Raw genomic sequence first — 15,757 nt, forward strand, 5'->3', positions numbered from 1 at the left:
TGTTGTTATTGTTGTTATTGCTATTATTGTTGTTTATAATTTATACAATTAACCTCCCTGTGATTCGACCCCGGTCTTACCAAGTTATTTATTATTTCGATACTCCTGCACTTTGAAAAAAGACATTAATCTTTTAGTCGTGTCAACGCCAAAATAAAAAAGTCCTTTAAAAACTTTACAAGGTAAAACTGAATTAATTCTTGAAATAAAATTTTAATTGAAAACTTAATTGAACAAATTCAAAAGTTCAGATATGAAATTAAAAGGGTGTTAATAACCTAAATGAATCTAAATTTGCTAAAATAAAATCATTTTATTTAAATAAAACAGTACATGTGAACTAAAATAACATGTTTTGGTCCAAAATTACTTTATTTTGATCAATATCAAGTTAAAAAAAAAAAATTAAACAACGCGTTTTATACTATCTATTATTTTGGCCCCTTAAAAGCCGACCAAGAGAGCCCTTTGGAAGAACCTTTTGAAGAACCATTTAATGCACCTTCCACACCATAAGACAGACAGACTTGTTTTGCAGAAAAATGTAAGTCTAATAATCAAGCTCAAATACTCATATCCAAAAGGAGCCTTGAGAAGCCCGACATCCATTTGAAGTTTCAGCCACTTCATCAGCTGGGATGCCTGATTAAATAGATTTGACTATGGTAAACCCAAGAACAATAGTTTTGTCCATATCAAGATAGATTTGAGTGTACTGTCAGTCTGGGGTGTTCTAATCAGATGTGCACATGGGCAAGAAACTCAATAATGATCCTACCTTAGCCCATTGCGCAGCGTATTAATCTTAACAGACATGTCAAATTAAGAATGGCAAGGAATTGTCCTAGCAATGAAAAAAAAAAAAAAAGGAACGGCAAGGAATTGTCCTAACAACACGCATATGCCTAAACAGGGAGGCAGCCAAGTAGTACAAACATGAACTGCATTTCAAATTAAACTTTCTAACACTTTTTAACAATATATACATCATGTACCGAGCATCAACTTAATTAAGTAAGGTTGCTGCTTCAGGAACACATCATTAAGATTCATATTTACACTGTTTAAACTTGAGAATAACTGCTTTGAAAGAACATATAACCAGATCAAATATTTGTCCATATTACAAAAGCCACAAGAACTCATTCTCCTGCAGAAGCACAGGTACTTGAGGGAAATCAACTTAGCTATGAGTGGTTTTCTCAGATCCTACCTCTGTTGACTAGGTGGGTTCACGAGGACGAGCAGCCCATAGAGAACTGAGAGCACGAAGACGGTGAAAGTACTCTCCTAATGCAAGTAAACCACGAGCTGATTGGCGCATTGTTAATATCCGAGACATGTGCTGCAGAGTTCGTTGCCGAAGGTGATCGGCCTGTTTTTAAAAAGAGAAACATGATAAGAATCAAGGGTTAAATTGTTGAGTGCTCATAATTAATACTAACATTCAGCATTCCCAACAGCAATATTTGTTTATTATATATGATTATGGCTTGGTTTTGAATTGTTCAAAATAGTTAAGTGAGCTATGCATGACACGAGGAAGGAATTCATGAAACATGAGTTAATTCAGCTTTCAGAGATATCAAGTGCACATTAACTAACAAGATGTCACTAAGAAATTATTACCTGGGTCACAAATCCCTCGAGAGCTCGTAAATTCTCCATGGCACCAGCCATCTGACCATAACCCCCGACACCCATTACATCAGCCATCTGACCATAACCCCCAGCACCCATTACATCAGCTGGTATGCTTTGGGACATAGCCTCCTGGAGTTTATCAATTCCTTGAGTTAGAGCATCTTCAGCTTGCTGAGATGATTGACAAAGGTTAGTGACATCCACGAGTTGTTGATCAGTCAAAGGCTCAAGTTGTGACTTGAGAACCTGCAGGGGGAGGGGGATTTAGAAGTTTGATGAATAAAATCTAAATAACAATAATGAAATATTAACAAAAAAAAAAAAAAAAAGGGAATAAGATTTTATGTATGTATTCTAAAGATGCCGGGCAAAAAGTGATAAGAGTAGCGGGCTAGAACAATGTAGACAAAGGTATGCAGTCTCTTGAAGAAGCTGATACTGAAGTCCATCACAGCAAAATATATAGACAGTGACTTCTCCATATGCTACTATTAAGACCTACAATCCTATATTTAGGATACATATTGCTATAAAGGTCGCTTTGTATCCTGTGTAAAAAATGAAATGAAAAGTTCATGAATAGAGGCCAACATCATCAGGGATCACCAATACCTAATCAGTCTTCAAGCAATAAATTATATGGAATAAGACTTACATTTAGAAGTTCTGATGGGCGGAATCCTCCGATCCACTGAAAGAAGCGTTCTACCGGCGTTCTCCATTTGCCAGATATCAGATAGAATACATCAGCCTTCGCAGCATCAGCTTTCATACGGAAAAGATTGTTATAGTGGTTCAAGCCATTCTCAACAAGTATTCGGAGCTCAATATCAGTTATATGAGCTTGCAATGCATTCCTAAGTTCAGAAACTTGTTTGAGTTGTTCTTCAACCCAATGTCCATATTCCATCTCAAATGCAGCAATTCCTGTGAAATAATGATCAGAACCATTTAGATCACAACACATATGTAAGAATTAAAGAATAAATGCAATCACCATGATAAAGATGCAAAATAGTTTCAAGGGGTAATTAGGCAATTGAAGGCCAAAGTTCCGAGATTCCTTGAATAGATATTAAATAAATATAAATTGTATGCAGAGGTAAGTGAATGAAACAAATGTGGAAATTGTGGGTGAGACATTTAGTGATTAGTTTATTAGCAGCATGCATCCATCAGTATTTTGCAATAAAAACAAGAAAGAAGAGACAACAGGACCTATAATGCCTTAATAAACACACAGAGCATTTAACAGATAGTTTATAAACAACTTTCCAATCTGCAGTTGGCAATGAAAAATGAAGAGGGGCATCTGGCACCACGTTTTCAGACAAATCTCTAAAAGAGAAACCTTCAAGGAAGATCAGTTTCTGCATAGAAGTCCGTAAGGTATACTCTTCCGTTTACTTCATCATGCTTTTATGTGTCAAGGGTTGCTAAGATTTGCCATGCCGTACAAATATCATCAAGTTAGCACATGGAATCACAAACCTGGATTTACTGTTCCTGAAAATCCTAAATGACTAGAATTTGATGCACTGCCTAAGTAAGCACCCTGCAGTCAGGCATTAACACAGCTGTTAGAAGACACAATTTATTGTTCCAGGAAATCCTAACTAGTATTTTCATCGGAGACCGATAAATAGGGAAATGCATCTAGTTAAACAGTGAAACGTAGTAGATGGAATAGAGTTTTTATCTCACTTGGTGCCTAGCTCTTTCAAGCTCCTGCTCCAACTGGGCCAACTTAATTCGGCTGGATTCTAATTGTTGAACATAAGCCTATGAAACAATGTTGAAATATAAATATTCTGCACTACAATGTTAAAAAACCTTTTATCACCATATACTTGTATAAGAATGTAGTAAACTCTACCTTTTTCCGCAAGCGACTTTTGCGAGCAGCTTCACGATTTTGTGCCAAACGTCTTTGTATCTGCAGTTAGATTTGTGAACATTTCAAGTGCACTGTTAGTCATCTATTCATTGATTTTTCATCTTTACACAAAAGAGAAATGGAACATCCAATCTCATTGAGTGTAATCCAGTTCAATAAGAAAGGATGCTTCTCAAAAGCTCAAACATCCACAAATTCATTATTTTGTGTACTACTAGTCTTCATGTGAGAATAGTAGCAACAACAAATTCCCATTTGTGGATTTTATTTGAAGCAAAATTTTCATCTAGTTTTCCCAAAGGATTCACATGCTGCACATTTGCTCCACACAAAGCTGGTATAATTCATAAGAAATTTAAGAATAATAGCTTATATGTTTTTGATTAATCAAGAGAGAGGAAAGGAGTTTCATAACCTTATCAGCAGGTTTGTGTGCTTCCTGATCGCTTCTGTACGGTTCCATTGATTCATGTGAAACATGTTCACTCTAGAGGAAGTCAATCAGAAAAGTCAGGCCGCCTGGTAAGCATAGTTAGCCCTGACATTCTTTAATTAGAAGGAAAACATCATGCATCATTACCTTGTTGTCTAGCCCAGCATCCACCTGTACAATTGTGGATGGGCCAATGTTTAGGCTACCATCATCTCTGAAAGTGTGTGCCCATGAGCTAATCTGGTTAAAGGGCTCATAAATGCCCATTCCTCTGAGGGCGGCAATTTGAGTTGATGTAGAGCTCATGCTCTAAAAGAATCTAATAAAAAATGGAAAAACAAAGGAAAAAAAAAGACACATTTAGTCAGCTGCAGCATCACATCAATGTAGTAATAAAATTACATGGAACTTGTCATTCCTAAGCAAAACAAGAAATAATATGCAAAGCAAAAACATCAATAGAATGGAAAGGAAAAATGGAAATAAGATGCTGGTCAAAATGATGCTCATCCAAGGACAGAGCTCAAAAGGATATACTGATAACTGATTCCAAATGAATCCTACCCAAATTTCGTGAATTGTTGTGCTATCCAGGAGACAAACATAAAATAGAAAATTTGTAAAGCATTGTCATTCAGACTATGTAGACTTACAAAGCTAAGAGATCAAACACTCACTATGGTTAAACTTTAATGCTCAGACACACGCACTAACTTGGCAACTTTAGCTATTCTTGTTCATTCATGTAGGCAAACACATTGAAAAATTTGCCAAGAATTGGACTCATCAACAATGGCAGCATCAGCAACATGGATAAGGGAGATAAAAATTAGCGGTAAGTAAGGCAACTGCCAGAGGAAGTAGGAACAGGAAAGAGAGTAGACAGACAACTTTTCAAGGGTAACGCAAAATATTGATTCTCCCACAGCACTCCCATGTTAGAGATTCCAACTGGTCTATTGAGCTAAATCAGCAACGGTGCCCTCATGTATTGATTAAAATAACTGAATGATGGAAGCTGCTTCACTTGCTAGTTAACATTTCCTACTGTTTCTTCATTTATATTTATTTCTAGAAACCTCTCTATCATGTGAGGACATTCTACAGATTGACAACGAATAAAAGAGCGCTCTGTGAGGAAATTTCGCTTCACATGCCCACCTCAAATCACAATAAATCTTTTCAAAATGCTTCAAGACTTGTTCCCTTCAAAATCTCGAAATATGGATTATGCACTAATAATAAATATAGCATCAGCAAGATTGAATGAATGGTCTATGATCAGCTATAAATTATGTGGCTATTGTCTCTAGAAACCTATGTGGTTTCATCCAACAGTAACACCAATGAATATTATGGCCTAAATCCATCTCAATTTTTATTTTTATATTTTGGAAGCAAGGCTTCAAGGGATGATTCCTTTTCCACACAAATCCAACCAACAAAACAAACTATGCTAAACAAAATTGAATAAAAACAGAATCGACGGTGAATTGGACTCACTCTTAATCGATTAAGATGTTCTTAGATATGGCATAAAGCAAACATGCTATTTGCTTAAACATAAAGAGACCATCCAAAAGAAAGGACCCTTTCTCTAACCTAAACACACAAACTCAGAAACAACCATTAAACACAGAAAAGCACGCTTTTATCCGCACCAATACTGTGTAACTTCCCTTTCCAATTAATCCGGACACAAGTGTAAATAAAACCAAGATCCAGAAAATACTGATTAAAGTAAGTCATCGGCCTTCACTTACCTCTGTACAGCATGCTTCAATGGATCATTAATTTGCAAAAACGACGCCATAAGTCTCAACTTTCCCAAGTAGCCAAAAAGAAGAGCCCCCCCTTGAAGGGAAAAAAATATACTAATAAATGAACAAAGTTTGCTGTTTCTTCTTCTTCTTTTGGGGGGCCCTGTGTGTATGTAATTCAGCTCTTACTACCAAAATCTCTTAAGCAGTATTCCAGCAAATCCAAGAAACTAAACATAAAAAATTTAACACTGGTTCACTGTCTTTAATACTAGTTGGCATCAGGAATGAACATCACCACCATCCATTCCTTGCAAGTAAACAAGACCCAAAAAAGACACTCTCCAAAGTCCACAAAAGAAAACAGAATAAAAAAAAAAATTAATCTCATAATCATTGAAAGAGACTCTTCCTTTTATTTCCTTTTTTCTTTGGTTTTTGAACGTTACTACAGTCAACCCGTTACCGTCGCCATATTGTAACTTTAACGTACGCACATCTTCTTCTTTTTTCCCTTTAATATTTAAAAATATAATAGCAATTATATTTTAAAATATTGAAATATATTAAAATAATATTTTTTATATTAATACATAAAAAATAAAATAATTAATTTTAATTAAAATATTTTTTTAAAATTTTGCTCAATTTCTATTTGAAATGCAATACCAAATAAGATTTTAATCATTATCTATATAGTTAACATTTATTTGTACATATCTTCATATTTCGTTACGGGTTAAATTATTTTTTTAAATTAAAAAATGATTATGAATTTTTTTTTATCAATATCATTAAATTCAATTAAGTAGTTTGATTTTGAAATATATTAACTCAGTTTTTTGCCTAACTTAAGTTTTGAATTAAATCGTATGAGAGTTAATTCAAAGTGAATTATTTGATTTAATGGTTTAAAAATAACTTGGATAACTAGTAAAAACATGATATAATTTTAAAAAAACTTTAAGATAATATTTTTTTATATTAAAACGATGCTAAATTAGATTGACCTTGGTCATCCTGCGACATGGGTTATGAATTTTAATTGGTTTAATAACTTTGTTATTTTTATAAATTATCTTTTTTAATTTTATGATAATATTAGATATTTTCAAAATTGAGTATAAATTCTAAAAAAATATTTATTTAATATCATGTTAACTCTATAGAAAGTAAAAAAAAAAATTATAATTTTATTTTTCAATCAATTCAATATTGAATAAGAATGAAGGAAAAAAATAACATCAAATTTGATAGGTATACCTACTAAATTCATAAATTGAGTAACTTAGGTTAATACATCAAACCCGCAAACTAGGTAATGAATTCCATTAGGATTAATAATATGTGTTTTTCTTTTAAATTATTATTTATTTAATTATATGATAACAAAAATAAACAATCACAAAATCAAGCGTCAAACTAATATTGAGATTTTATTTTAAGACTATAATAACTTTATATTTTGATAGATCAAATTATATAGTTATTTTATCAAATTTTTCAACTATATATTTTTTTTTTAACATAGATCATATCTTGATATTGAAATATTTTTTTTATATTAATTTAATGTTTTGATAATTTTTTTATATTGTAATAATTACATAAAAATAAATTAAAATAAATTATCCATTCTAAATTTCTATAAACATATTATACAAGAACTAAAAAAAATTAATAAGTAAAGGAAAAAAAAGTCAAAATGCCAGAAAAAAAGTCAAAATGCCAAAAAAAAAAACCAACACTTTTATAATCCACATATTTATGGGTGCGGGGAATTAGTGTTTTCCCCTTCACCAATTGGTTTTATTTATAATTAAAATATATGTTGTGTCATGCTTACAACAAAGTTTGGCTAGGTTGATGTCATTTTGCGGCGAAGAACGTTTGCCGGCTATAAAGCAAGTGACACGTGGGGAGTTATGAATGGTGGTGAGTTGAGTGGCCGGTGAAGATCATTTGGGGACTGTTTTTTGTTTTACTTACTTTTCAAAGATATTTTCATGTGTACTTTCTTCAAAAATATTAAATTAGTTAATTTAAATATTTTTTATATGAAAAGAAATATAAAAATAGTTATGGAATGGGGGAAAGAGGGCAACAAGTTAATTGTATGTTTGTTGTTATGAAATATAATTTTTTTTTAAAGTTTGTTTTACATAAAAATATATAAAAATATTTTTTTAAAATTATATAAATAAAATATAAATTTAATATCTAAAATACATTTTTAAAACAAAAGTTATTAGACTCTCCGACCATGATGCAAGGAGGAGTGTGGCAGTTATCGGACCAAAAATTCCAACATGCCTGTCACGTGTCTGATATTTTATGGATACAGTGTTGCTTTTCGATCCTTTGGCTACGGTATTCAAGCGTACCTTTTTCCCTTCTTTTTTAATTAGTCCGTGCTGGAAGGATTAGCGAAATTACAGTACTGGTAGGCCTAAGAGATTTGATGTTTCTCGTTATAACTAGTCTAAAGATATAAAGGTAAAGAAAAATAAGAAAGAGGAAATTAAAAAAAAAATATTTTTTATTTTAAAAGAGATATTTTTTATTATTTTTTTAGTAGGATTAGATACGATTCTCTCGGAGCATTATAAAACTTTATTTCTAGTTTCTCACATCACTTTCTGAAAAAAAAAAAAAATTCCTTGTTAATGCACGGTCTAAACAAAATTATTGTGTAAAGTAGATCTACTTCAACCAAAAAATTAGACAAAGCATAGTGCTTTCGTCGAAAAAGAAAGAGATGATAAATTACGAACTATCATGGATAGTTTATTTTATTACCCAACAGGTTATTCTTTAATCCTCATCTTAGATTCTATTTATTTTTATATTTTAAAATTATTTAAAAAGAATTAATTATTATTATTATTTATTTTAAATTATTTTTATATTTTTAAATCATTTTGATATACTAATGTTAAAAATAATTTTTAAAAAAAAATATTATTTTTAATATATTTTCAAGTAAAAAATACTTTAAAAAACAACTAACACTACACTTCTAAACATTTTTTTACACATAAAATTCTGAATTAAATCTTCAACCTATCTTTCATAATTAAATCCTTAATGTATCCAAAATGCTCAATTAGATCCTCCCAACAAAGTGCTTTAATGTTTTTCATGCACAATTCATACTAGATTATCAATCCAAGCTAAGTTGGTTTAAATTTATTTTTAAATGTAAAAAAAATTTATATATTATTAATTTATTTTATGATATATTTTTTAAAATTATATAAAGATTGATTCAATATAATCTAGTTAATTTGATAAATTTAAAAATAACTTGGATAATCGATAAAAATATAATTTAATTATAAAAATTTTAGATAATATTCTTTAAAAAAATATTAAAAAAATAATATATTAAATTAATTAAAATCAACTCAAATTAAGCTTGATTTGCTGGGGGAGGAGAGACAACGTCACTTTATAAAAGAGCTTAGCTAATCACTTGTTTCAAAACGTGTACATATATTTTAGCTGAAAGGACTTGATATTTCTAAAACCTAACCTAGAAAGAAATATATCCCTGACTGCAAAACTGGCTCGAAAGGACGCATGACATCAAAGAGAAAGGCGTTGGTGGTGGTTGTAGAATGAACTGCCATTTGGTATTTTGAATTATTTTCCCCTCTCTTGCGCAATAACAAAATGATGGCAGAACTGCTTGCAATGCCACTTCAGCTGCAGCAACCTCTCGTAACTCGACAATTAATGGACCCATTTCTAGTTGTTGGTTTCGCTTTCTCTCCCACCAATTGAATTGCCCCATTTGGCTAATTCATTCAAAAAGAACATCGCAGCTATAATTGCAGCCTTTGACATTTGGTGAATGTAAGAGCAATGGCCACAGTAGCACAGTACAAATAGTGTACAAAATTTTTTCTCGAAAATCATGCGTCCACCTCCAAAACTTTTGCAGCCCCAGTGCCCCTTCCTGGCCGAGAGAGACAGGCAGGAGCTGGCGCAACATATTCCTTCTCGTCGTAGAGGAGCAAATGATTGAAATTAGGGACCTTTTTCCCCCCAAAGCCAGAAAGGGTAAGGGAAAGGGTCCTGCTTAATTTGGATCATGTAATTGGTCTTCCAGACGACCTTTCATCCAAATCAATTTACTTCGCCTTTTGTACAACAGGTCACTCGATCGGGGCTAACTTGGGCTGCAAGGAAGGAGGCCTAGGGTTTTGACGCGAGTATATATACATATTACAAAGGTATTATGCAGACAAGCAACAATTTACATGGATTGATCTCCAAAAGAGCTGGCTAAAGTAACAAGTTGCCTTATCAGTTGTACGGTAAATGGCCAACTTGAATAAAGAAGAGCAAGCTCCGTCAGCTTAGCATTAATGGATGTAAACAAGAGGAAGACAACAAAACGAACAAGGAAAAGGAAAATTTATTTGGCAAGTGGGTTAGCATAACATATTCATCAATATGATTAGTAGTAGTTAATTGTCAGGCTGCATGATCACTACTAGATGCTCACTAATTAAGTAAAAATCTAGAAGGTGTGAAGTGTTTACTTTTAAGCCGATATTGTCGACGTGCTCACAAAACACTATGGACATATTATATATTTTTTAATAATTTATTTTGATTTTCAAAATTTTATCTTGTGTGTTTTAATCAAAAGCTAATTGTGTTTGAATTTTTAGTTAACGATGAAGTTGAAAGGGAGACCCAAATGAAAAAAAAACATCAAACATTGTGGTGCACTGAAAATTCCATGAAAAATGCACTTAGATCCACAATCTTTAAAAATAACGCAATATATACAATTTAAATCCTCTTAAACTTTTTAAAAATCAATTTTGATACAGAAGTTTATTTATGTTATTTTTCTATCTCTAGTTAGAGAAAGAAAAGAAGAGAGGTTACTAGATTCCAACAATGAGAGAGAACGTCATCATTTACTTTATTAATTTTTTTGCCATTAAAATGAGTTTTTTTTGGTGTTCACGAATTTTATGAGATGAGAGGGGCTTCATGGTAATTTTTTAGAGCCTTGATGTTGCATGAAAAACTAGATCTAATATGAGAAACTAAAAACCAAATCAATTTGATTTTAAGTTTTTGGACCATTTTTTGGATATTGGAAGTTGATGAAATGGTTTTTTAGTATTATAAGGATGTTGGTGAGATGTTTTTAGATTGAAATAACTTGAAAATTGATTTTTTTAGTCAGAAGACTAGCTACTCGATTTTCCAACCACTGTTATGGTGGCTGGAATCTAACCTTGCAGACGACACATCATTTGTCTAGGCAGACAATATGTCACAAGTTTTTTGTTTTTTCAAAAAAATAGAGGCGCTGCTTTTTAGCCTTCTTTTTTTTTCTTTATAAGGCTAAAAATAAATTTAAGAAAAAAATATTTAAGCTGATTAAGTTTATAAGACGAGTCATAGGTTTAATGAGTTAAACCATAACAACCAGGCTATTATTTTTTTTCTAGTATTGCTTTTTTTTTTGTACTAATATGTTTTTTTATATATATAGTATTTTAAAATAATTTTTAAATACATGTTGCAATTAATATCTCTTATATGTTATTTTACTTTTGTTTATTTAACACTTTTTTATAGATATTTTTTTATGGTGTTGTTTGTATTTAATTTTTAAAAAGAATATTTTTATTCATCTTTAATGTTTTTAATATTTTTGTATACAAGAACTTTATTTTTAAAAATAAAAATTGTATAATTTCATATGATATTTACAATATATATAACCTTGCATAATATTTTTATATTTAATCAATTTAATATGTATATTTATTTTTAATATTATTTGATTAAATAAAAAATTAATTTTAATAAATAAATTTAGTAAACACATCCGGGTAAAGTTTCTATCTTATAAGGTTGAATTTCTTAATTTATATCATTCTTTTGATTTTTTTCAGCTTTATTTTTAGTTATTGTTAATATTTTTTTTATTAACACACATTATTAGTGCATCTCTTTATTGTTTTTAACAAAAGCATATTTCTTTTTAATATAAGCAATATTATTTTAAATAAAAAGCTCTCATGAACTAAAAAACAACTTTAAAAAACATTAAAATAATGTTTAAATATCTTGTATGTTATTGAAGGAAAAAAATTAATAAACATGCTAAAATCACAATAAAAATTCATCAAAAAATCTAAAGAATAGAAGTTTTATTTTCATTAAATATTTATGAGAAATTGTTTCTTATTTTTCAGTATTAGGTACATAATAGTTGAAAAAGAAATTGTTAACATTCCTATAAAACCTATAATATTATTTAAGAACCATGAAAAAATTGAATAATAATTCAAATAACATGTCAAGTATTTTTTTTCATATAGTACAATTGACACGATCAAAAGATTAATGTCTTATCCCAAGTGTAAGAGTGTCGAAGTAATAAATAATCCAATAAGATCGAGGTCGAATCACAAGGAGGTGGATTATATAAAATTATAAATAACAAATGAAAAGGAGTTAAAGAGAACTTTTGAGATGTGATATTGATGTGAGTATTAATCAAAGATAAAAGCAACTGTTAAGGTTAGAGAATCCACTAATAGTATTAGAAATAATTATAGTATAAACTCTTTTTATTAATAAACTGTAAACCACACACAAATGAAGTTTCAATCGGATGATTTATCTTTAATAGTTCATTATAAATTTTTAACATGATCATATTAATTATCTTATTTTACTAACACCATACTTTTAAATATTGTTAGGAATTCATGATATTAATTTATGTTAACAACAAATTAAGTTACTTTCATAGCACAGACGTCATTTATACCATACAATAAGCTATGAAAGTGTCAAGTATTTGTTATACCAAAGGTTATACAACACAAATCTAGATTAATCATTTAACAAGCAAGGTATTAAAAATTAGTAAGATAAAAATATAAGACATGTTAATAACAAACTTTCTTAGATATAAACATTGAAGTTCATGTTGAGTTTATATTATATATATTCTAATACCATTAGTAAAACTTTTTCACATTGACATAATAAACTTAGTTAAACATTGTGAATAAAAGAAACATAAATAAACTAGAAAAGAACATAGTTATGATAAAAATCATAAATATGAGATTAATGAAAGCAAAACTTAAACATTACAAAAATACAAAGAAAGAAAACAAGAATATGATCTTGATTTGAAAACCAATATGCCTAAATATGTGGCAAATGCCTCATTTTATAGTCTGAAATTCAGAATTATTGATTTAATAACTAATTGTTGAGTGAATGACCACCTCTTTGACTTGGTGACAACCTTTATCTTTTTGTAGGAACAAAACGTCATTGCTAACATCATAATTTGAATAGATAGTCTTCATGAAAGTTCTGACAAATTTTCTCAGCTTTCTAACAAAAAAAAATGAGCTTATTTGGATTATAGAACTTGAGATATAAGTTGAACACTGAACAATGTCTGGGTTGTAGGATAATTCTGACTTCTCTTTTATTGCTATAATTTAAACTTGAAAACGACTCTTTTAAATTTGGACTCTTCATGAAAGTTTTAGACCTATATCTTAGCTTTCCATTCATACAAACCAGACTTAAATCCATGTTCTACAGCTCTAGTTATTATCCAATAACCAAATAATGTTCCAGTTTGAATTGAACCAGTACCTCTTCTTTAAGATTAACCCTTTCTTTGTCTTTTCATTTTCAATAGTTAAAAACATCAATCAATCTTTTAAATTGTGAGATATACCTACATTAAAAATGAGCATTTACCATAAATTAAAGATATTTTATGTTATCAAACTTATTATTATAAAACATGCTTATGTTAGAGAATTTAATAGTACTTTAAGTGCAATATGATGATATAAAATCTTGATAAAAATACACTTTTAAGTACTAATTAGCAATTCAATAAAAAATTAAAAACAATCTTGGAAAAAAATATTAAAAAAGGGTTATTTACCTGGACCAAAGATATGGGCCTCGCATGCCTAACCTTTTTTTTTTTATGCAAAGGGCCGAAGACACTTTTTTTTTAATAAAGTAGATAATTTATTGTCTTCTTTTCCAAATTTCAACCATTAAAGAGGTTGATGCAAATCTCTTGATCATGCAACTCATAATCAAAATTGAAGTCTAATCCTGAAAAGTTGAAAGAAGTCTGATAAGAGCGTGACATAATGAAAACTTGTCTCAAGGCATCATCATTATTGAAATTAAATCAAATAATATCACGAAGCTAGTTAATCTTTAATAAGTGTTGTTTCAAAAACCAAAGAATGCAAGAATCACTCTAATACACAAAAGTTGAAAATCCAAAATGATATTATTCAATGACGGTTGAATTTTAGGCTTACAAAGAGTTTAACTCTTAGAAAATAACCCTAATAAATTTATTCTTATGGACTAAATTGATTCACTTATAAAAATACTCAAAACCTATACTAGTAAGCCCAAAATAATGATCTAAACAAACCTTGGATCTTAGCTGAAAACTAAGTATTAAATAAGCCCAAACATGAAGAAAATAATAAAAATAACAAATTTAACACATAATATAAAGTTGTTGCTCCTAATTAAACAAAATAACCTAATATAAATAAATTTTCTAGTTTAAATAATGTCATGAACGAAATTTTCATACTAAAAACACTAGGGTCTTTGTTGCGACCTTTAGATATCCAAAATAAGCTTGGATAATTAATTATAATTTTAATAATCCTCTTAAAACATGAAAACCCTCGTTGCCTTCCTTTAACTTTCTACATAGGATTAAGAAACTCCCTAAAATAAGCTAACTAATCTATCATTAAATACCACCAACCTCTCTTTCATTGTGTTTCTTGGATGGGTAATGAATCCTTGTAAGAAAAGGATTTTAGAACATTAATGAATCCTTGCTACACTTCGAAATTATGTTGCAGCCTATTAAAGATCTTTGTAGAACTTACCACATCCTTGTAGAAAAATAATTCTTGCCAAATAGAAAGCCCATAAATCAAACGCAAGTAAATAACAAAATTTATATTGCCTGTTCTGACCTATATTGCAAGGTCTTCCATAACTTTAATTGACCTCAAAATTTACCCCAACATAGCTAATTAGCTCTAAAATCTTTTAATAAAGTTTTAACTCAATTTAACAGTTTGATTAGGAGTTATGCTTAATAAGCAAAATTAGACAATAGAAAATTTTATGTCAAAATCCGAATCTAACTAAGGTGGTCATAAAATGAGGCCAGGGTTTTCTCGATTAAAAAAATTATTTTCACCTAAAAAATTTAATAAGCACCTTTAGAACCTTAATAGACTAATTTCTAAAAACAAAAACCCTAAATCAATTAAAAAAACAAAATAAAACTGAGAAAATCTAGGAGATAAATATGGATTTTAGGCACTACAATATCAACTAAAGTCATCTCCCTATTATCCCTCCTCTGGTTTACAGAGACATAAGAGATAAAAAGTCTATTTTATGTAACATTACTCCTATAGAACATAGTGTAGTTAATTATTTAGTAGGAGATGATTCCCTAACCATACTCCATCAAATTATTCAAAGTTCATAGAGTAACTTTCAACTTCATGATTCTTAATAAAAAAAAAAAGCATGACAAACAAAATATCTGCTAAAAAAACAATGCCCCAAGCATGACAATACCATTTACTGTGGTGCTTAATACAAAACCTCCATTGTTCCCTTTATATTGCAAGGTCGAAATTTGTTTCCTCGGATCAAATTTCAAATTATAGAAAAAGATTATGATTTAGGGTTTTAATTTAAAAATCTTGCAAAATATCAAACAAATTGGTTTGATTTAGGATTTTAACTTTTCCATATATGTTTTTATTAAGAAATTTGTTGCACTTAGTTTTCTCAGTTTATGGTTTTGATTGAAATATAAAAGAGATGAAGAGATAGAAAAGATGGGGGAGAAGGGAAGAAGAAAAGGTAAGAGATTGAAAAAAGAAATTGACAAGTCATTTATGTGTTTATGTTATATTATATGCGAGAGGAATG

At 29.9% G+C, this 15,757-nt stretch overlaps 1 protein-coding gene across 3 annotated transcripts; it reads right to left on the reverse strand.

Moving 5' to 3' along the window:
* Positions 1 to 926: 926 nt before the first annotated feature.
* Positions 927 to 6,120, reverse strand: LOC105112742 (transcription factor TGA7-like). 3 transcript variants are annotated; one of them, XM_011008565.1, is made up of 10 exons: positions 5,738 to 6,120; positions 4,122 to 4,293; positions 3,957 to 4,028; positions 3,521 to 3,580; positions 3,349 to 3,426; positions 3,136 to 3,199; positions 2,300 to 2,571; positions 1,709 to 1,890; positions 1,630 to 1,672; positions 927 to 1,375 (listed from the first exon to the last, which is right to left on the reverse strand). In XM_011008565.1, exons 2-10 carry the CDS (start codon positions 4,278 to 4,280, stop codon positions 1,223 to 1,225), a joined length of 1,083 nt encoding a protein of 360 aa, XP_011006867.1. In that variant the 5' UTR covers positions 4,281 to 4,293; positions 5,738 to 6,120; the 3' UTR covers positions 927 to 1,222. The 3 variants fall into 3 exon arrangements, with proteins under 3 accessions (XP_011006867.1, XP_011006864.1, XP_011006865.1); XM_011008562.1 differs by having other exon boundaries at positions 1,630 to 1,890; positions 5,738 to 6,118; XM_011008563.1 differs by lacking the exon at positions 5,738 to 6,120 and adding an exon at positions 4,884 to 5,197 and having other exon boundaries at positions 1,630 to 1,890.
* Between the last annotated feature and the right edge of the window lie 9,637 nt (positions 6,121 to 15,757).

Source organism: Populus euphratica, unplaced genomic scaffold (genome assembly GCF_000495115.2).
Source record: "Populus euphratica unplaced genomic scaffold, PopEup_1.0 scaffold599.1, whole genome shotgun sequence".
Classification (NCBI taxonomy): Eukaryota; Viridiplantae; Streptophyta; class Magnoliopsida; order Malpighiales; family Salicaceae; genus Populus; species Populus euphratica.